Source organism: Anguilla rostrata, chromosome 6 (assembly GCF_018555375.3).
Source record: "Anguilla rostrata isolate EN2019 chromosome 6, ASM1855537v3, whole genome shotgun sequence".
In the NCBI taxonomy this organism is placed as follows: domain Eukaryota; kingdom Metazoa; phylum Chordata; class Actinopteri; order Anguilliformes; family Anguillidae; genus Anguilla; species Anguilla rostrata.
The window spans coordinates 255,775-276,415 of NC_057938.1; the positions used below are offsets into that span (position 1 = coordinate 255,775).

At 46.5% G+C, this 20,641-nt stretch overlaps 3 protein-coding genes and 1 long non-coding RNA gene across 20 annotated transcripts in view; 2 read left to right on the forward strand and 2 right to left on the reverse strand.

The window, feature by feature from the left end:
- The window catches only part of LOC135258089 (rho guanine nucleotide exchange factor 18-like), a 27,230-nt gene extending 25,106 nt beyond the window's left edge, over window positions 1-2,124 (forward strand). For all 8 annotated transcript variants that reach the window (XM_064341319.1, XM_064341321.1, XM_064341320.1 and 5 more), the window contains exons 16-18: window positions 509-785; window positions 1,313-1,417; window positions 1,572-2,124. In XM_064341319.1, the coding sequence (XP_064197389.1) occupies window positions 509-785; window positions 1,313-1,417; window positions 1,572-1,696 (507 nt within the window). In that variant the 3' untranslated portion in view covers window positions 1,697-2,124. The remainder of the gene's footprint in view (window positions 1-508; window positions 786-1,312; window positions 1,418-1,571) is intronic.
- The window catches only part of LOC135258090 (calcium and integrin-binding family member 3-like), a 14,659-nt gene extending 5,235 nt beyond the window's left edge, over window positions 1-9,424 (reverse strand). Inside the window, exons 1-6 of one of the 2 annotated variants that reach the window (XM_064341329.1) lie at window positions 9,142-9,424; window positions 8,622-8,656; window positions 7,700-7,811; window positions 6,451-6,598; window positions 4,724-4,919; window positions 3,689-3,991 (exon numbers count right to left, since the gene is read on the reverse strand). In XM_064341329.1, the coding sequence (XP_064197399.1) occupies window positions 3,970-3,991; window positions 4,724-4,919; window positions 6,451-6,598; window positions 7,700-7,811; window positions 8,622-8,656; window positions 9,142-9,192 (564 nt within the window). In that variant the 5' untranslated portion in view covers window positions 9,193-9,424 and the 3' untranslated portion in view covers window positions 3,689-3,969. Of the gene's footprint in view, window positions 1-3,688; window positions 3,992-4,723; window positions 4,920-6,450; window positions 6,599-7,699; window positions 7,812-8,621; window positions 8,657-9,141 lie in introns of those variants that run through there. The other variant, XM_064341327.1, reaches the window with a different exon arrangement.
- Window positions 9,425-15,272: 5,848 nt separating this feature from the next.
- Window positions 15,273-20,417, reverse strand: LOC135258091 (C-C motif chemokine 25-like). Of its 9 annotated transcripts, none has more exons than XM_064341334.1 (5): window positions 20,354-20,417; window positions 18,756-18,877; window positions 17,694-17,811; window positions 16,986-17,073; window positions 15,273-16,787 (listed from the first exon to the last, which is right to left on the reverse strand). In XM_064341334.1, the coding sequence occupies exons 2-5, from the start codon at window positions 18,817-18,819 to the stop codon at window positions 16,758-16,760; spliced, it is 300 nt and encodes a 99-aa protein (XP_064197404.1). In that variant the 5' UTR covers window positions 18,820-18,877; window positions 20,354-20,417; the 3' UTR covers window positions 15,273-16,757. The 9 variants fall into 9 exon arrangements, with proteins under 9 accessions (XP_064197404.1, XP_064197401.1, XP_064197402.1 ...); XM_064341331.1 differs by having other exon boundaries at window positions 18,756-18,933; window positions 20,354-20,416; XM_064341332.1 differs by having other exon boundaries at window positions 18,756-18,933; window positions 20,344-20,415.
- Window positions 16,337-19,808, forward strand: LOC135258092 (uncharacterized). The gene is made up of 3 exons (XR_010330860.1): window positions 16,337-16,397; window positions 16,958-17,067; window positions 19,340-19,808. It is a non-coding gene; the product is annotated as an uncharacterized LOC135258092 (long non-coding RNA).
- Window positions 20,418-20,641: the final 224 nt, after the last annotated feature.

Genomic DNA, 20,641 nt, shown 5'->3' on the forward strand with positions numbered 1-20,641 from the left:
CGCTCTGCACCGCACACAGCTCAGCCCCACCCTGCACGCCCTGCACCCCACACAGGTCAGCCTCGCCCTGCATGCCCTGCACCCCACACAGGCCAACCCCTCCCTGCACCCCACACAGCTCAGCCCCGCCCTGCACGGCCTGCACCCCACACAGGTCAGCCTCGCCCTGCACCCCACACAGGCCAACCTCGCTCTGCACCGCACACAGCTCAGCCCCGCCCTGCACGCCCTGCACGCCCTGCACCCCACACAGGTCAGCCTCGCCCTGCATGCCCTGCACCCCACACAGGTCAGCCCCACCCTGCACGCCCTGCACCCTACACAGGCCAACCCTGCTCTGCACCCCACACAGCTCAGCCCCGCCCTGCACGCCCTGCACCCCACACAGGTCAACCCCGCTCTGCACCCCACACAGCTCAGCCCCGCCCTGCAGGCCCTGCACCCCACACAGGTCAGCCTCTCTCTCTACCTGCACTGTTGTGACTAACTCTTGCCTGCCCCCCCTTAGGCCCTCTTCAATGGGGAATTCCCTTTCCCCCAACCCTTCCTGTGCCCCCCCCTGCCCGTTGCCCCTGACGAGCAGGACGAGCGCCCCCCCACAGTACCCCCACGGCGGGAGAGCATGCTCAACCCCGCCCCCAAGACAGAGCTTCCCATCCACCTGATCAGCGCCACCAATCAGCACAAGCAGGGCGGAGTCCAGCAGCAGATCCCCACCAAACTGGCCCTGAGCAAGAGCAAGGAGAAGAGGGACAAGAGCAAACACCAGCGCTCTGACAGCTCCGGTACCTGTGCACACCTGCACACACCTGTACACACACACACACACACACCTGTACACACACACACACCTGTACACACCTGCACACACACCTGTACACACACACACCCACCTGTACACACCCACCTACACACACACACACACACCCACCTGTACACACACACACACACACCTGTACACACACACACCCACACCTGTACACACACCCACCTGTACACACATACACACCCACCTGTACACACACACACACACACACACACACACACACACACACCTGTACACACCTGTACACACATACACACACACCTGTGCACACCTGTACACACACACACACCTGTACACACCGTTACACACACACACACACACACCTGTGCACACCTGCACACACCTGTACACACACACACACACCTGTACACACACACACACACACACACACCTGTACACACCTGTACACACAGTTATGAAAGCACATTTTCATGGTCTACCCTCAGAAAAGACAAGTCTCTCTCTCTCTCACTCTCTCTCTCTCAGCGTCTGTGGACCTGAGACATATCGTGCCGATGAAGATCTCGGGGAAAGATGATGGCAGTCTGAGAGGAAGGAGGTCTGTCAGTCCTCACCAGATCTGGCAGCCAGGTGAGCCCCACCTGAACCCCAACTCCCTCCCCCCTCCCCTTTTCCAGTCTGCCACAGGATCAGCCTGACTGACTCTTCCTCCTCTGTCTCTCTGTCTCACTCACTCACTCACTCACTCTCTCTCTCACACACCCCCCCTCTCCCTCTCTTTCAGATGTGTTCCCTGAGCTCCCACCCCCTCCCCCTGCCCACACACCCAGTTTCCATGGAAACTCAGTCCCCCCACGGTCTCATAAAGACGTCGGCAGCACCACCAAGGAGGATGTCTTCTTCTTCTGACCACCACGCCCACCGCTGTGCATTATGGGACATGAAGTCCCAGCAGGAACAGGGCAGGGTGTGGCCTCCTCTGCACTGCTCAGGGGTTTTAATGCTTCTTTTTTAAAACTACAGCCGTTAAAAGGTTGCCATGGTGATTCACAGACTGCTCACCGTTGCTCTGGTCCAGGTGAGAGAGGTCACCTGTGTTGTGATGAGCCGCATACGGCTCTGCAGAAAGTTCCAGAAATGGACGTATTTGTGTGTAAGTGCAGGTGAGGCTTTATTAGCAACCATCCTGTGTGTGACCTCCGGGGCCTACAATCTGACCTCCGGGGCCTACAATCTGACCTCCGGGGCCTACAATCTGACCTCCGGGGCCTACAATCTGACCTCCGGGGCCTACAATCTGACATCTTACTGACCGCTCCAGTTGCTCTAAACGCTGCGTGAAAGCGTGATGCTGACTCATGGTATTAATGCATCGGTGGTGATTCATTGATACTCAGGTTGCGTGATTCATGTTATGATCCAGTGTGTGCTGATCATGGTATTAATGCAGTGTGTGCGTGATTCATGTGTATTAATGCAGTGTGTGTGTGATTCATGTGTATTAATGCAGTGTGTGTGTGATTCATGTGTATTAATGCAGTGTGTGTGTGATTCATGTGTATTAATGCAGTGTGTGTGTGATTCATGTGTATTAATGCAGTGTGTGTGTGATTCATGTGTATTAATGCAGTGTGTGTGTGATTCATGTGTATTAATGCAGTGTTTATGTGATATACAGCTAAATGCAAAGTGTTTGGACAGTGGCGCATGTTGTTGAGTTGGCTGTGCACTTCAGCACGCTGGATCTGAAGTGAAAGCAGGAATGTGGGGTTAGTGAGGCTGCCGGGTTTAGCCGGAGGGTACGCACGTATCAGCCGATCTGTGTGCGATTCACCAGCCTTTTCATACACAGTCCCATTTTAGGGGAACACAAGTAACTGGAAGAATTAACGTCGTCTGAAATAAGATTGTCATGTTTAGTGCGGGGTTGGTTGCATTTGTCATGTTTAGTGCGCAGTTGGTTGCATTTGTCATGTTTAGTGCGCAGTTGGTTGCAAATCCTTTGCATTTGATGACTGCCTGGAGTCTTGAACCCGTAGACATCAGCAGGCGCTGGCTGTCTTCCCTGGTGATGCTGTACCTGGCCTGTATGGCAGCCATCTTCAGTTCCTGTTTATTTCTGGGGCTTTTTGCTTTCAGTCTCATCTTCCGCAAGTGAAACACATGCTCAGGTGTATTCAGGTCAGGTGATTGACTTAGCCAGTCAAGAACGTTCCAGTTTTTAGCTTTGATAAAGTCCTTGGTTGCTTTAGCAGTATGTTTGGGTTCATTGTCCTGCTGCAGGCAGAAGTTCTGAGCCATTTGGATGGATCTGAGTGGATGTTTCTCTGCACTTCAGAATTCATCCTGCTGCTGCCATCAGCGGTTGCATCATCAGTGTGTATGAAAAGGGCTGTAGTTCCTACACAGATCACCTGAGGATGTAAATGCCCTCAAATTAAAGCAGACAGTCTGCACGTTTTGTTTGTTTTATTTCCAAACCAATGTGCTGTAAATATTGTATGTGAAGATTAGACGTGCATGTTTTAAAAACTCTCACGCGTGTGAAGAAGGCGGAATGTGGGGCCTGTATTTTAACCATTAATGTGTTCTCTACAAACAAAAATCTCCCTGCTTACCTGCCACACACACCGGTCACCGTGTGTGTGTTTGAATGTGTGTGTGTGGGTGCGTGCATGCCTGCCTGCCTGTGTGTGGTTGTGTGTGTTTGTGTGTGTGTGTGTGTGTGTGTGTATGTCAAAACTTAGCAAATACTTAAATCTGCCGAATGTTGAACAATGATTTTTTTTCATATGTAATTTTTCAACGTTTTACCCAGATATGCAAATCTTGGGAAAATACAATCAAGATGCCTTAAAGTGGAAAAAATCTTTTTTTTGGCAATAAAATCAAAAGTATATGTTTAGTCTGTCTGTGCAGTGATTTATTTAACCCAGTAGGGAGAAGCATATGGACAGGGTCACATTAATCATTACAGGCTTTGGAATGCAGTGAGTCAAGAACAGTCTCTTCTAGAGTATTGTTTTGGGTGGTTTGTGCCACCTGGTGGTCAGCACACGTAGTCGCAGTCATGAATGACGTGGTGGAGCACTGGGTCGGTATCTGGCAGGTGTGATGTGGTGTCTCTCACTATGGTGGATCAGTAGGTCACTATTGGGCAGGCACTGTCTCCTGGCAACTCCTCATATCCTTATATGGAAGGTGCTGTATGCAGGAGACAGAGAGTCCACCATATTTTCAGTGCCAGGCTAGTAACCATAGTAACCAGGTTTTAGGTTAGGTACATGTGGTTCACACCAATCCTAGGTAGTGTGACAAATATGTGCATGTGTGTGTGTGTGTGAGTGTGAGAATACTGTGTGTGTGTGTGTGTGTGAGGTGAGTGTGTGAGTGTGTGCATGTGTGTGTGAGCATGTGTGTGTGTGAGTGTGCGCATGTGTGTGTGTGAGCAGGTGTGTGCGTGTGTGCCTGTGTGTAAGCATGTGTGTGAGTGAGTGTCTTTGTGTGTGTGAGCATGTGTCTGTGAGTGTGTGTGTGTGTCTGTGTGTGTGTGTGAGAAAGAGAGAGACTGTGTGTGTGTGAGTGAGTGTGTGTGTGTGTGTGAGCATGTGTGTGAGTGAGTGTCTGTGTGTGTGTGAGCATGTGTCTGTGAGTGTGTGTGTGTGTGTGTGCGTGAGTGAGTGTGTGTGTGTGTGTGAGCATGTGTGTGAGTGAGTGTCTGTGTGTGTGTGAGCATGTGTCTGTGAGTGTGTGTGTGTGTGTGTGTGTGTGTGTGAGAAAGAGAGAGACTGTGTGTGTGTGCATGAGTATGTGTGTGTGAGTGAGTGAGTGTCTGTGTGTGTGTGTGTGTGTGAGAAAGAGAGAGACTGTGAGTGTGTGTGAGTGAGTGAGTGTCTGTGTGTGTGTGTGCATGTGTCTTTAAGTGTGTACACACACCTGAGGAAGTCAGGTGCTCCGGCTATCATGTGCTGGAAGTCCTCCAGGGACAGGCGGCCGTCGTTGTCCAGGTCGGCCTCATCGATCACCTTCTGGCAGACCATGCGCACCTGACCCAGCGACAGCTCGTTCTGCGTCAGCTTGTTCAGCGTTTTCTCCAGGTCCCTCTGGCAGATGTAGTCATCGTTGTTGAAGTCTGGGGGGGGGGGGGGGTTAGCAGTAAGTTTGGGCCTAGGGTGAGATGAACTGTTTAACCTGTACATACTAAGGCTGCGGAACTCCAACCCTGAATGGTTTAATGTTCCAGTAGATTTCTCTTTGAGTTATTTATTATCTCCGCCAGGCATGAGCCTGGAGGGGATTATGCGTTTGGTCGCGTGTCTGTGTGTGTTTGTGCGTGTGTTTGTGTATTTGTCCGCAGCTAATCTCGCATACTACTGGGGCGATCGGCCTAATACTTGTTGTGCATGCTGGCAGCAGGCCAAGGACCTGAATTCTCAAATATTTTGCAAATCGGTCAACGACGAGCATTTTATTTGAATTAATTTCCATCATTGTCCATTGAAATACATTCGGTTTTAACTCCTAACTCCTCCTAACCGGCCGGTAGGGGCCGCAAGTGAACAACTGCTTCCGTTTGGAATGAAAGACCAGCGATGTAGAATGTCAATTTCAATGTGAAAATGCCAACAAAACAATCCGCCAACTAACGGGGTACGTTAATGTTTGAATCTGTGGCAATTATTTTGTTGGCATTTTCACGTTGCAATTAACATTTTACATCGCTGGTCTTTTGGAATTATTCCTGTCCACATTGTTCCTGTCCAGATTTGAAAATAAAGTGCCAGACTATAACGTCAATGTTAGCACTGTTTAACACATCATGGCTGATATGAATGAAATTAGCTACCACCTTTAGCATTTCTTCACTGAATCAGTGATTTTGGGATTTTCAGTGGCACATGGTAAAAACTGGTTGCATTGATTGTGTAGCCTCTATTGTTGCATCAGCAAAGCTAACATGCCTGGTGGAGATCTGCACTCTACTGAGTGCACTCTTCTAGTCTTAAGTGGGTCAGAGACAGTGATTATAAATGGAAGCTTACAGACCTCCAGACCTATACATAAAAAAAAGGAAAAATACTGACCATAGATCTTACATTACATTACATACTCTTATCCAGAGCAACTTACATTGTATCCAATTATACAGCTGGATATATACTGGAGAAATGCAGGTTAAGTAACTTGCTCAAGGGTACAACGGCAGTGTTCTACCGGGATATCGAACCCGCAACTTTAGGCTACAAGACCAACTCCTTAGCCATTATACTACACCGCCACTGCGGTGGCGTAATAATACTCACCGTAGATCTGAAAGGTGTAATAATACTCAGCATAGATCTTAAAGGAATAATAACAGCCAGCATAGATCTTAAAGGCGTAATAATACTGACCGTAGATCTTAAAGGCGTAATAATACTCACCGTAGATCTGAAAGGTGTAATAATACTCAGCATAGATCTTAAAGGCATAATAACAATCAGCATAGATCTTAAAGGCGTAATAATACTCACCGTAGATCTTAAAGGTGTAATAATACTCACCGTCGATCTTAAAGGCGTAATAATACTCACAGTCGATCTTAAAGGCGTAATAATACTCACCGTAGATCTTAAAGGTGCCATAATACTGACCGTAGATCTTAAAGGCGTCATAATACTCACCATAGATCTTAAAGGCATAGTAGGCTTTTAGGTCCCTGGGTGCCATCTCACTCAGCACAGAGAACATGTCCAGGAAATCATCCAGAGTCATATTCCCGTTTCCATCCTCGGAGAAAACCTCTGCGATCCGCTGGCGAAAGGGGTTATCCTGCACCACGGCCAGCAAAGGAAAGCCATTCAGAACAAAACTACAGCCCCATGGTGCTGTTTATTACAGATTACAAAATAACATACAACCCCATGGTGCTGTTTATTACAGATTACAAAATAACATACAGCCCCACGATACTGTTTATTACAGATTACAAAATAACATACAGCCCCACGATACTGTTTATTACAGATTACAAAATAACATACAGCCCCATGATACTGTTTATTACAGATTACAAAATAACATACAGCCCCATGATACTGTTTATTACAGATTACAAAATAACATACAGCCCCATGATACTGTTTATTACAGATTACAAAATAACATACAGCCCCATGATACTGTTATTAAGATTACAAAATAACCCATGCCTTATTATAGATTACAAAATAACATACAGCCCCATGATACTGTTTATTACAGATTACAAAATAACATACAGCCCCATGGTGCTGCTTATTATAGATTACAAAGACTACAACCCCATGGTGTGGTGCTGCTGGGACAGGTGTGGGGACATTAATGCTGTGTTCCCAGTAGGATTTAGGATTTAAATGGGTTCCCGGGGAATTCCCACCCAAACTATTTCCAGTTTCCAGAGAAATATAATGACAGGAAAATATTTTTCATTACCTTACACCAGTGCTGTTATTTTACTAAATTTATGAGATTTACTTTTGTGAAAACATCTGCAACAGTTGTTTGACCTGCTTGCTACGATCCAGGCTACATCTGTGGAGGCAGAGAGAGTGGTTTCTGTGTTTCTGGCTGTGGACAGTTCAGTGCAAAGATCAGAAATGGCTTGAAGGTAGAGCCCATCGATGCTCTCTGCTTCTTGGAAGCACACTTCCAAAGGGAACAAGTCATGTTATTATAGGCCTGTGCATCTGTTCCCAGGAGAGCAAAGGTTTTATTTTTGGGAACAATACAAATCCCTGATCACACAGGTGTGTAGTGCCCCTTCTCTACAGAGTGGGGGCGTTTATGGCTGAAAGGGATCGGGTGACTAATCCCCCCCCAATACTCCGGCTAATTAGTGTCTGATTAAATATTGAGGGGCACCCTGTGGTGTGCGGATGCGGTTTGGGGTACCTTCAGTTCCGGCATGCTGCTGATGAGCTGGTACGGCAGCTTCACGTCGGGCTGGCAGGTGTAGTCGAGGGGAACCACCTGAGGGGCCAGGTCTCTGTAGCGCTGGAACAGCCTGAACACAGAGGTCTGCCACGCCTTAACAAACACACCTGTATGCATGTCTGTGTGAATACTGTCCAAGAGACAGTCAGTAATGAGCTAGCATGGTAAGACAGTCTGAAGAGCACATCTTAGTGCGGGACTGCCCAACCCTGTTCCTGCAGATCTACTGTCCTATAGGCTTTCATTTCAACTCTAATTTGACGCACCTGATTGTGGTAATTGGCAGCTTGACAAGATCTCTAGCAGTTGAATAGGGCGTGCTTGGTTAGGGTTGGAGTGAAAACCTGCAGGATGGTAGACCTCCAGGAACAGGGTTGGACAGCCCTGCTCTAGCTGTTGAATGAGCTATCAAATGTTACACAAGTTTTGTTTTGGTTGGAGTGAAAACCTACAAGTCTGTAGATCTCCTAGAACAGGGTCCTGAAAGGTCTTCTGCACTTATATACATTTATCCAGGGCAACTTGCACAATATTTTACAGAGCATTTATACTGCATCCTTTTATACAGCTGGATATATACTGAAGTAATTCAGGTTAAGTACGTTGCTCAAGGATGCAATGGTAGTGTCCCACCCAGGAATCAAACATATTCCATACCCATTATACTACACTGCCGCTTTTGGGGATCCCTACTCAGTGGGGAGTTTGTTTCCAGCTGGATTTGTGCTAAAAACACTCTTTGACCAGATTGTACACAAGGAGAATCCTGAAGTCACAAATGCAGGTAACCATGACAACCATGAATATGAGAACAATACATACTGTCAATAACATCTGATGATCTGAGAGGATTATTCACAGGGTTGTGTAATTCCTTTACCTTAAAATTTCCTTTCTGGTAAAAAATGTACAGTCCTACAAAAAGACATACAAAAACACGCACACACACACAAACCAGTCAGATAACCTGCAACTGTATAACACACACACACACACACACACACTTTAACACATGGCTTCACTAAACACACACTTCAACATGTAACTTTACTGAAGACACACATTAACACACATACACAAACCAGTCAGATAACATGCTACTGTATAACACACACACACACACACTTATCACATGGCTTCACTAAACACACACTTCAACATGCAACTTTACTGAAGACACGCATTAAAACACACATTAACACACACACACAAACCAGTCAGATAATCTGCTACTGTATAACACACACACACACACACACTTTAACACATGGCTTCACTAAACACACACTTCTACATGCATCTTTACTGAAGACACACAATTACACACACACACACACACATAACGCACAGCTTCACTGAAGTGCAAACCAGTGTATGAAGCAGTGTCTCGTGGTACTCACCTGGTAGGCATCCAGTTGCTGTGGAGTGAATGTAGTCTGTTTGTTGCCCATTCTTACTCACACACACACACACACACACACACCCCACTGTCCCATGGCAGACTGGGGGAGATGAGAGGCTTAGACCTGCGCTGCTTCAGATATGAAATGCAGGGGGGGGGGGGCAGGCGGGGGGATCGGGTGTCTGTTTTATTGGCTTCTGTGCTTCAGCTCCTGTTATAATGAGGTTTATTAAGCCATGAATCCATTCCAGTGTTTTCACTCGTCTGAGTGACAGGTCCTTTCAGAATGAGGAGGGAAGCCAGCCAACATCATGTGAGCAGGTAACCATGGGTAACGGGCAGGTAACCATAGGAAACAAGCAGGCGAGAACAGCTGTGAGTAGGTAACCATAGGTAACCGATAGATGAGAAGAGTTATTAGCAGGTAACCATAGGTGACGGGCAGGTGCGAACAGAGATTAGCAGGTAACCATAGGAAAAGGGTAGATGAGAACAAGGAGATCTGGGTTGTAGTATTTAGTCATTATGGTGTAGTTTGTGGAAATTGTGTTATAAATAAACGTTGAATGATCCAGACAGAGACAGAGACAGACAGACACAGATTAGCACATGCTGATTAACACATGCTGATTAACACAGGCTGATTAACACATGCTGATTAGAACATGCTGATTAACACATGCTGATTAACACAGGCTGGTTAGAACATGCTGATTAACACATGCTGATTAGAAGATGCTGTCTCCAGGGCAACGCACAGTGTTTGAGAGGGTCCTGTATTTTTTATTTATTTTATTTAAACCTTTATTTAGCCAGGGAATGTCCCATTGAGATTAAAAATCTCCATTTCAAGGGAGCCCTGATCAAGACAGGCAGCAGCACATAAATGTTGCAAAAAAACAAAACAGTACAACAAACAATTAGCACTACAATATAAAACACTCAACAACAAAGTGCAATAAAAGCAACACATTAAAACTCAGTTTGAACACCAACATCCTATCGATTCCGCCTCCAGTTCTTTCATCGTGGATTTAAAACCATTCAACGAAATCAAAATTAAGGTTTAAGGCATTTTGCTACTTATTCCAGTCCGAAGGTGCAGAATATATAAATGCCTTTTTCCAGTCTCTGTACGGGCACTTGAGACAGAAAGCATAAAAAAGTCCTGAGATCGCAAGGCATACTGTTCAATATTTTTCTGCGATATAAATATACGGAGATACGATGGGAGCAGACCAAGAATTGCCTTGTATATAAAAGTACACCAATGAACAAGTCGACGGGTTGCCAAAGCAAGCCATCCTACCCGAGAGTTTAGCTCACAATGGTGAGTCAAGGCTTTGCAATTTGTAATAAATCTCAGGGAAGCATGGTAAGCTGTGTCAAGCATGTGAAGAGATTGAGCAGAGGCATGCATATATACAAGATCACCATAGTCCAACACTGGCAAAAAGGTGGCAGCAACAAGTCTCTTTTTGATGTTAAAAGAAAAACACAGTGACAGTGATGCTGTCGCACAGTCGTGTTAACACAGTGGCTAGATCTGTGAGTTAGATAGCCTGCCAGCTGACTAGTCAGGCTTTGTGTTTGCTATGTCTGGCGGCAGTAGAGTTGAATGAGAGTTGGGAGAAGTTGTAAGAGCTGAAGAGTCTGAAGGAACTATTTTTGTTGTCTGAGCTGAATAAATGATAAAATTATATTCTATTGTCTAAAATTACTATTATTTGATGAATAGCCTTGTTTGCAGAACTGCTGTATAATTGCAATATCACACTCAAAGTTATGCTGTTATACTGTATATGAGCATGTCTGTGATTATCTATTACTGAACCACGGCTGTGCTGATACACAGTATAACAGCACTCCCTATCGCCTGATATTGCTTAAAAAATAATGCTTATGTGGTTTTTCCTGTTCAGTGAGAGCACACACACACATGCATACACACATGCGCACACACACACACATGCACGCATACACACATGGACACATACACATACGCCTACACACACATGCGCACACATACAATATGTGTGCACACACACACGCACACATGCACATACACATGCACCCACTCATACGCACACACATACATGTGTGCGCACACACACATAAATGCACATATGTGCACAGACTGAGAAATACATTTCTGGTGAATTCTGTTGACAATTCAAACAGAAAGAAATATACACACAAGCCAAGCCAAGGCAGAACAGAACAAGAGCATTCAGGACAGCTGAACTGTATTTCCAGGCGTGCAGGTTGTGCTGCTAGACGTGTAAGGAAATGTGGCTGAAAAAATTATGATCAATCATTAGGCTGCAATCACAAGCCAAAAACATCACAACTTATCCCAATCAGCCTGAACGAAGCAGTAATTAGCAAGGAGATGCACACACACACCCAGTTCCTGTCTGGGGTCACCTGGATTACTGCAATATCTGTCACTTCAGGTGTTGGTGCTTTCTGATGATTCCCCTGGGCAGGTGGAGTTTGGATGTTTCTCCTGGGCTGGTGGAGTTTGGATGTTTCTCCTGGGCTGGTGGAGTTTGGATGTTTCTCCTAGGCAGGTGGAGTTTGGATGTTTCTCCTGGGCAGGTGGAGTTTGGATGTTTCTCCTGGGCATGTGGAGTTCGGATGTTTCTCCTGGGCAGGTGGAGTTTGGATGTGTCCCCTGGGCAGGTGGAGTTTGGATGTTCCTCCTAGGCAGGTGGAGTTTGGATGTGTCCCCTGGGCATGTGAAGTTTGGTTGTGCCCCTGGGCAGGTGGAGTTTGGATGTGTCCCCTGGGCATGTGAAGTTTGGATGTTTGTTATGTTCGAGAACATTAAACTCCTGTTGTAAAATCTAACTCATTGGAGCTGACATGTTTTCTTCTTTATTTATTTCAGGAAGGGTTTAGTTGCTTTTGATTGATACGAAGTGAGTTATTCCTGATATGTTCATGCCAAGACCTGTTTAGGATGGATTTGCTCTCCAGATAAATAAATCCTCAATTTGCCATAAGAGGCAAAGTTTCAGGGAAGCCGTTAACCACAGCATGTTTCAGGTATTTGCTCTAAAAATACCCTGAGGCAGTGGCAGGCGGAGGTTCTTCATTTATGATTATTTTTTGTACCTGAATACCTGAAGATTTATGGCTCAGGTAATCAGTGTACCCTGTGTGTGCTGGGTCCTGGATGTTCTCTTTGTTTTTCTCGAGGTGTGTTGCTTCTCAGTGTGTATTAGAAAGACAGCGTTCTGTACCATTTCAGTGTGCGTTAGAAAGACAGCATTCTGCGCCATTTTCATTCCGTTGTTGAGCTGATCTGAGCTCATCAAGTTTCTATTTGCCAGTTCAGAACTTCACGGTTTGAGTCTCAGTTCATAACATCACAGTTTACTGACGTCTGTAGATTAGCCCCCACAGACCCAGTGCTTTAGAGGTGTCTGTAGATTAGCCCCCACAGACCCAGTGCTTTAGAGGTGTCTGTAGATTAGCCCCCACAGACCCAGTGCTTTAGAGGTGTCTGTAGATTAGCCCCCACAGACCTAGTGCTTTACAGGTGTCTGTAGATTAGCCCCCACAGACCCAGTGCTTTAGAGGTGTCTGTAGATTAGCCCCCACAGACCCAGTGCTTTAGAGGTGTCTGTAGATTAGCCCCCACAGACCCAGTGCTTTAGAGGTGTCTGTAGATTAGCCCCCACAGACCTAGTGCTTTAAGGTGTCTGTAGATTAGCCCCACAGACCCAGTGCTTTAGAGGTGTCTGTAGATTAGCCCCACAGACCCAGTGCTTTACAGGTGTCTGTAGATTAGCCCCACAGACCCAGTGCTTTACAGGTGTCTGTAGATTAGCCCCACAGACCCAGTGCTTTACAGGTGTCTGTAGATTAGCCCCACAGACCCAGTGCTTTAGAGGTGTCTGTAGATTAGCCCCACAGACCCAGTGCTTTAGAGATGTCTGTAGATTAGCCCCACAGACCCAGTGCTTTAGAGGTGTCTGTAGATTAGCCCCCACAGACCCAGTGCTTTAGAGGTGTCTGTAGATTAGCCCCCACAGACCCAGTGCTTTAGAGGTGTCTGTAGATTAGCCCCCACAGACCCAGTGCTTTACAGGTGTCTGTAGATTAGCCCCCACAGACCCAGTGCTTTACAGGTGTCTGTAGATTAGCCCCCACAGACCCAGTGCCCTTAGAGATGTCTGTAGATTAGAGTTAGGGTTTGGGTTAGTTCTCTGATACTTGATGTGGCACAACTAACTCAGGGGTGTTTGTTTGTTACCAAGACAGGAGTTTGTTACTAATCTGCAACATAACCATTCAATCTCCAATCAAATCAAATTAAAATGTATTAATATTGCACATTTCACAAACTATTGTCACAATACACCTCACAGACAACCCTAGCCTAAACTCCCGCAGGAGCAAGCCTATATTATGCCCATATCATGTACACACACACACATACGCAGGCATGCACACACACACGCATATGAATATGCCTGAAAACAGAAACAGATGCAAACACAAGCCCACACACATGTATATGCCCACACACACACACACACACATACACACACACAGACCCAGTTCCTGTTAAATACAGTACTTATCCACTCAAGGTTTTTTGTGCTGTTTCAAGGTTACCGAAGTAGCCAGACTAAGTTTGTTGTTTCAACTTTTTGTCTTCTTAAATATTTCAGTGGCAGCCCTGGTTGAATGGGTTCTTATAGATGTCTGGAAACTGGTGGTAACACATTTCTAAAATAAAAGTGCTCTTGTAAGTTTGCATGTTTAGACAGCTGGGAAGGTGCATGAGGAGGATGTAGATCCCAGGGGCAGGTTTTACCCAGGATGCACTGTGACAGCAAAACTGCCTTTCTGTCCCACTGCCCCACTGCCCCACTCACAGAGCTCTACTGCCTGCCCCGCCCCCTGTCTCTGCCCCGCCCCCTGTCTCTGTCCTGCCCCCTGTCTCTGCCCTGCCCCCTGTCTCTGCCCGCCCCCTGTCTCTGCCCCGCCCCCTGTCTCTGCCCCGCCCCCTGTCTCTGTCCTGCCCCCTGTCTCTGTCCTGCCCCTCATCCCTGCCCCACCCCCATGTACAGAAAGAACAGGTGATGTACAGGTAATGTAAGCACAGGTAATGTACAAGTAATGGGAATCTTTCATGCTAATTTTTCAGTTCATGAATTGAATTTTTCATTTTTATCTCAATTATATCCTTATTCACACAAGTAAATCCCAGACTGTGTCCTTAATCACATGGCTTTATCTCAGATAATCTGCATTTTACAAAGAGTGATTTGACAGGTAGTTATTCATATGGCTGCCCATGCCCCTGAGACAGGACACCTGTGGCCCGCCTGGGGTTTGGTTTGAGCCTGCAAGCCCACAGTTTTGGTCCAGAGCTCTGCTCTGGGTATGTCAGCTACTGTGAAACACACCTCCTCCTCCGCCCAGGCAGGAAAATGGTGCTCTTTCAGTAAGGCACAGGCGAGCCTTAGCCTGTCTGTAGCCGTGGAGACAGAGATAACCTTCCCAAGGTGCATCAGCTCGGAGGCGTATGCGGCCTGGGCCGTACATCACTAATTAGTTTGTTAAAGGCAATTCAGGCCTGTGTGTAAATTTCACTGCCTTTGACCCCTGAAAGAGAGTAAACCAAAAACACACTGGGGATTGTTGTTCTAAACTGAAAGTATAAAGGTCACGTTTAGGGCGGAGAGAGAGATAGCCTCTTCATGTCGTAAAAACGAGTGGAGAAATGGTGGCTTTCATAACTGCATGACTGAAATGGGCTGTTCTGTCTGTGTTCAGGGTTAGTGTGAGACCATTGAGCAAACCTAATTTACTGTACCTGACATATACCTAATTTACTGTACCTGACATATATCTAACTTAGCCTGCTTACTTGCTTGCTTACTTACTTGCTTACGGTTGTCCGTTGTGCCTGACGATGACAATCCTGCCTTTGCTGCTTGTGAGTCTCCTGTGGCTGTGTACTTTTTTGCAATATATATTAATATTATCTCAATTTTAAATAATTGACAAGTTAATTGGAGGTCCTTAACAATAAACATCCCAACTCAGGAGTTTATATTCCATTAACAGACATCACATGACAGGAAATTCAATCAGATAAACAGGAAGTGAGAGGGCACTCAGTTCATGGTTTTATTGATCATAAAGCGCAGTTGTAAAACAATTAGGTTCAGAAATACATAATACAGAACCACATGCTTATCAGGTGGCAAACATAATGTACCTGCAGTAAAACCACTGATAAAAAAAGCAAACAAAAGCAACATAAAATACAGAGTCATGCAGTACCTTAATGAAAAACTGTATAATAAATCTGTCATAAAGTGGCTCAGTAAATCAGCGTTAAGCTTCATAACTCTACACAGATCATGAGCGCACCCATCAAACCTTGGGTCTGAACGAAACTGCCTTCAACACTTCTGCATAAACACCTCAATTCAGCCATTCAGACAACAACATAAAAAAACATCTTTGCATTCTTTTTTTCTGTTCATGCTGCAAAAAATAATTCTGTGAATGTGGAATTTTGGATCTTGGATTAGAATTGTCTTGTAAAAAAATAAACAGAAGTAAAACACAGAGACGATCAGCAAATGGAGAGATTTGTAAAGAGACATGAGACTGAGCTATCCTGCTAAACCCCAGGATTCTGCTTAAAGCTTTAAAGCAAACCATGTGACCTGCAGCTCCTCCCACACCTCCCCCTCAGACCGCTGCATGCCAGAAGGAGCGGGACGGTCTACCTGCTGTCAAGGAGCTGGGCTTGTAACCAAAAGGTTGCAGGTTCGATTCCCCACTAGGGCACTGCCGTTGTACCCTTGAGCAAGGTACTTAACCTGCATTGCTTCAGTATATATCCAGCTGTATAAATGGATGCAATGTAAACGCTGTGTAAGTTGCTCTGGATAAGAACGTCTGCTAAATTCCTGTAATGTAATGTAATATAATGTAGTGTGAGGTAATGTGATGTAGTGTAAGGTAATGTAATGTAATGTAGTGTAATGTAATGTAATGTAGTGTAAGGTAATGTAATGTAATGTAGTGTAATGTAATGTAATGTAGTGTAAGGTAATGTAATGTAATGTAGTGTAAGGTAATGTAATGTAATGTAATGTAGTGTAAGATAATGTAATGTAATGTAATGTAATGGATAACGGGTATTCTGCACTGTTTCCCAGGGTGCTCAGCGGCCGTGGCACGAGGTGAGAGGGATCAGGCAGCGAGGGTGGATGGGTGAGGCTGACTAGGTGGGAGGGGCTGAGTAGAAATGAGGGCAGGGTTTAGCATGCGGTGGGTGGGGCAGGCAGGCAGGTGGGCAGGGCTGGCAGGTGGGTGGGTGGGTGGGTGGGCGGGGCGGTTTGGCTGGGCTGGCAGGCAGGTGAGTGGAGCTGGCAGGCGGGTGGGCGGTGCTGAGCAGCTGGGTGGGCTGTTCTGGGATCTGGAATTAGATGATGGCCCCCCTCTCTGGGATGGGAGCAGGCTGTTCTGATATCAGTGAAAGCGTGATTGCCAGTGTCAGACATGTCGCTATCCAACACCGAGCTCTGCTGGGACTGAGGGCAGAGAGGGTGGGGGAGGGGCTCTCCATGCAGCTTAGCCCTGCCTCATCTGCTTTTTAAGGTGCTGTGGGGGTGGGGAGAAGATCAAAGGCTCAAACAAACATCCTTCATGGTGACTTCCATATCACATGTTACGTGTTAAAGCACAGTTTGGTAAACTATGTACAGTAACATATGTAATATAGTGCCACAAACAATATAATGTAATGTCATGTTAATTAATTTCTTTCCCAGGGTAAACAGGAAGTGGAGGAGGAAGTACCTTGCGACTGTTGATCCTCTTTATCAGGTCCACCGCCCAGCGGTGACTGGGGTCAGCACAGAACATCCTGCCCCTTCTCAAGGTGAACCTGAGAGAATGAGAGAGAGAGAGAGAGAGAGTGGGAGAGGGGGAGAGGGAGAGAGAGAGAGAGACAGACAGATAATCATCACACACCCACGCAATCAGTACTGCTACTGTTTGTTATTGTGACAGGCACCACTGGAGAGTTGCAGGTTCAAATCCCAGGAAGAGCACTGCCAATTTAGCAAGGTGCCGTGCCAGAAAGGCGCTATAAAACATTCAGCTGTATGAACAAAACGTTCACAAATTCATATCAGATTGCCAAATTATTAAGGATTTCAAATCTCCAAATAATTTTACAGCACTTTTTAGTCAAAGAGCAACTGCAAAAATTTTCTTTAAAAGCCTTAAGTAGCCTCATGTTTAAAAACAGGGTGAAGAGATTTATTCAATGTGCCGCGCATTCACACACGTCTTGCAGGGGCAGCATAAAGTAAATCGCCCGGTTACAGGCATGTTGGAAACATTTGGAGATAATGACTTATTCTAGAAAACATCGACACCAAAGCACCCGGTGCTTTCAGCGGTGTTCGGCTTTGTCGTTGTCGTGCGTAGGGATTTGTATGTATGACCCAAATGAACCGAGCGCTTAACCCGCCATTGATGCAGAACTGCGGCGGCACTCACACGATCGCCGGGATGTTGCAGCCACCGTCGGTCTCTTGTAGCCGGTATGCCGCAGCCATACGGTAGATCTTCTTGGGGACAAATTTGGCATACTTCAGACAGCAATCCTCATAGGAGCCTGCAAGAGAGGGTGTGGCGGGTGTTTCCATCACCCGCCACACCGACCCAGATTTTCACTCGCGCATGAAGCGGCACGTTCTAATGGAATGCTTAATTAAGGCTTTTGTTGCTGTAATTTTCGTGTTCCTGAGCAATAAGATTTGTTATGCTGTCGGCCTTAATGTCACGTCAGTCACTAGTGTTAGGCTGTTTGTTAGCACTTCCACTGTGCAAATACTTTTATCGGCTGCCAAGCGTGATTTATTAACCAAGCGATCTAGATCAAATAGCCTGTCCTCGTTTTGGCTCTGGGATAAGATAAATATAAGCCTTGGAATAAGTTTTCTTTCAGATTTGCTTTTCTGATCTCTGAAGCCTATAATTGTTCAGAGAATTGTGTCAAGTTTGTATTTCATAGCCAGGGTGAAGACAGTGCGTGGCGTTTACACATAATTTAACTGCACTGACAGGAACCACACGTATCCAAGGAACCAATCACCGGCGCAGCATTACTATGAATGTGTGCGTGGCATTTAGTAAGCTACACAGTAAAATGTTCTGTGTTAAATCACCTCTGACGGAACAAATTTGCTGTACATTTAATCCCATTTGGGATACTAAACCCATTAGCATTAAATTAACACTGAATATTGTACTGTGCGGATTTGTTCCAGAGATGGTGGGGGCGACATAGCTCAGGAGGTAAGACCGATTGTCTGGCAGTTGGAGGGTTGCCGGTTCAAACCCCGCCCTGGGCATGTCGAAGTGTCCTTGAGCAAGACACCTAACCCCCAACTGCTCTGGCGAATGAGAGGCATCAATTGTAAAGCGCTTTGGATAAAAGCGCTATATAAATGCAGTCCATTTACCATTTACCATTTAGATTATACCAGCAATGGGAACCGAGAATCTTTACCTGCCACCTGGCTGGTTAGGTGTGGAGTGTGGGGTGTGTGTGCCCACCTTGTGCCAGCGTGAGGTAGATGCAGGCGAGGAGCAGGAGGAAGACCAGGCCACCAAAGCGCATGTCTGCAGTCTGGGCACACAGCAGAGAGATCCGGAACGTGGGCACAGAGCGGAGCGGTCTGGAACGTGGGCACACAGCAGAGGGATCCGGAACGTGGGCACAGAGCGGAATGGTCTGGAACGTGGGCACACAGCAGAGGGATCCGGAACGTGGGCACACAGCAGAGGGATCCGGAACGTGGGCACAGAGTGGAGCGGTCTGGAACGTGGGCACAGAGCGGAACGGTCTGGAACGTGGGCACAGAGCGGAACGGTCTGGAACGTGGGCACAGAGCGGAACGGTCTGGAACGGGGGCACAGAGCAGAATGGTCTGGAACGTGGGCACAGAGCGGAACGGTCTGGAACGGGGGCACAGAGCGGAACGGTCTGGAACGTGGGCACAGAGCGGAACGGTCTGGAACGGGGGCACAGAGCGGAATGATCTGTCGTATGGAGAGAGAGAGCCCACAACACACACTCGCTATAAAGTGCCCAACCCATAAGCCTTATCTCCTCTCCTCTCTTTATCGCCCTTCTTCAGGAATCACCAGTCCCTCCTTCATTCCGTTCTGGGGAACCTTGAACCTTGGAGGAGACTCTTGCCAAATTTCTCAGTCCCCTGTGAACCAGAAGCACCTGAGAGTGGAGCGGCATGAACTATGGCGGACATTTTCACTGTCCTAGGACACGGCTATCTTCAGCAAAAAAACTCCTAAAAACAAAAACACAACACAAAAACAACAACTGCGCTGATTCACCTGTAGGTGCTCTGCACGCCTTTACCTGAGTCTCACCTGCTCCCTGCAGGTAGGATTGTAAATAATCCTGGTTCATTTCTAAAGTAAATGTGCTCAGACCCCTGAATGTATAAAAGCTAAATATGTTTCATTCTATAACTGACATTGCATTGTGCAAACCTGAAAAGAGGCTGTTGCACTGAAGGAGAGAATGTTCTCTCGCTTTCGATTTCTCATTGTGTTCGCTGATAATCACACCCTCGTTCAACCAGATATCACTGTGCTGTTTCTTTAGCCCTTTTCCCCATAACAGAGGACCGTGTGGTACAATACCCGCATCTGCACTCATTCATTATGCTACAGATTCATTATTCTACAGATTCATTATTCTACAGATTCATTATGTTACAGATTCATTATTCTACAGATTCATTATGCTACAGATTCATTATTCTATGGATTCATTATGCTACAGATTCATTATTTTACGGATTCATTATTCTACGGATTCATTATGGTACAGATTCACTATGCATTATGCATTATGCAGAGCTATGTACAGAAGTCCGTAGAGATGGCGAGCAGAGCCAGTACTGAGTCCTCCGTGTCAGAAACAGAGTACCGAGAGCACAGAACTGTGCGATATGTACTCATAGCACAGGAAGGTGCGATATGATGCTAATGCCACGGTGGGCACAGGAGGGAGATTCCGTTTCTGGCTTCTGTGCAGTCATGTCAGAAACAGGACGAGGGTTTGCTGTGAGGCTTAAAAGCCTGTGCAGCTGTGCTAACGGAGGTGCGCTCCTACCTGCTCTTACCTTTGGGGGACGTGGGCTGACGGTAGCTCTCAGGTCTCTGCTGGGAGTTCTCAAGTCTGGTCTGGTCTGGCACCTGGGGTGCCAGCGAGCTTATATAGAGACCCAGAGAACATGACTCCGCCCCCTCTTCCCCTCCCCTCTCTGGGGATGGCTTTCCCGTCAGGACGGACAGATGGCTCTGTGGCTCTTTCTCTGGATCACAACTGTACTTTCACCTTTTGGGCAGGCAGCCGGGCCTGAGGATGCGGGTGCAGACCTGGCTCTGTGCTCAGGTGAGGTACTTCTCGG

Bases quoted from the DNA above. Each gene is read 5' to 3' on its own strand.
- LOC135258091 (XM_064341334.1), bottom strand. From the start codon at position 18,819: ATGCGCTTTGGTGGCCTGGTCTTCCTCCTGCTCCTCGCCTGCATCTAC. The intron at 17,074-17,693 runs GTGAGTGCCGCC...TCATTCTCTCAG, and splicing joins TGCAACATCCCGGCGATCGT to GTTCACCTTGAGAAGGGGCA. The intron at 16,788-16,985 runs GTACTTCCTCCT...CCACCCCCACAG, and splicing joins AGAGGATCAACAGTCGCAAG to CACCTTAAAAAGCAGATGAG.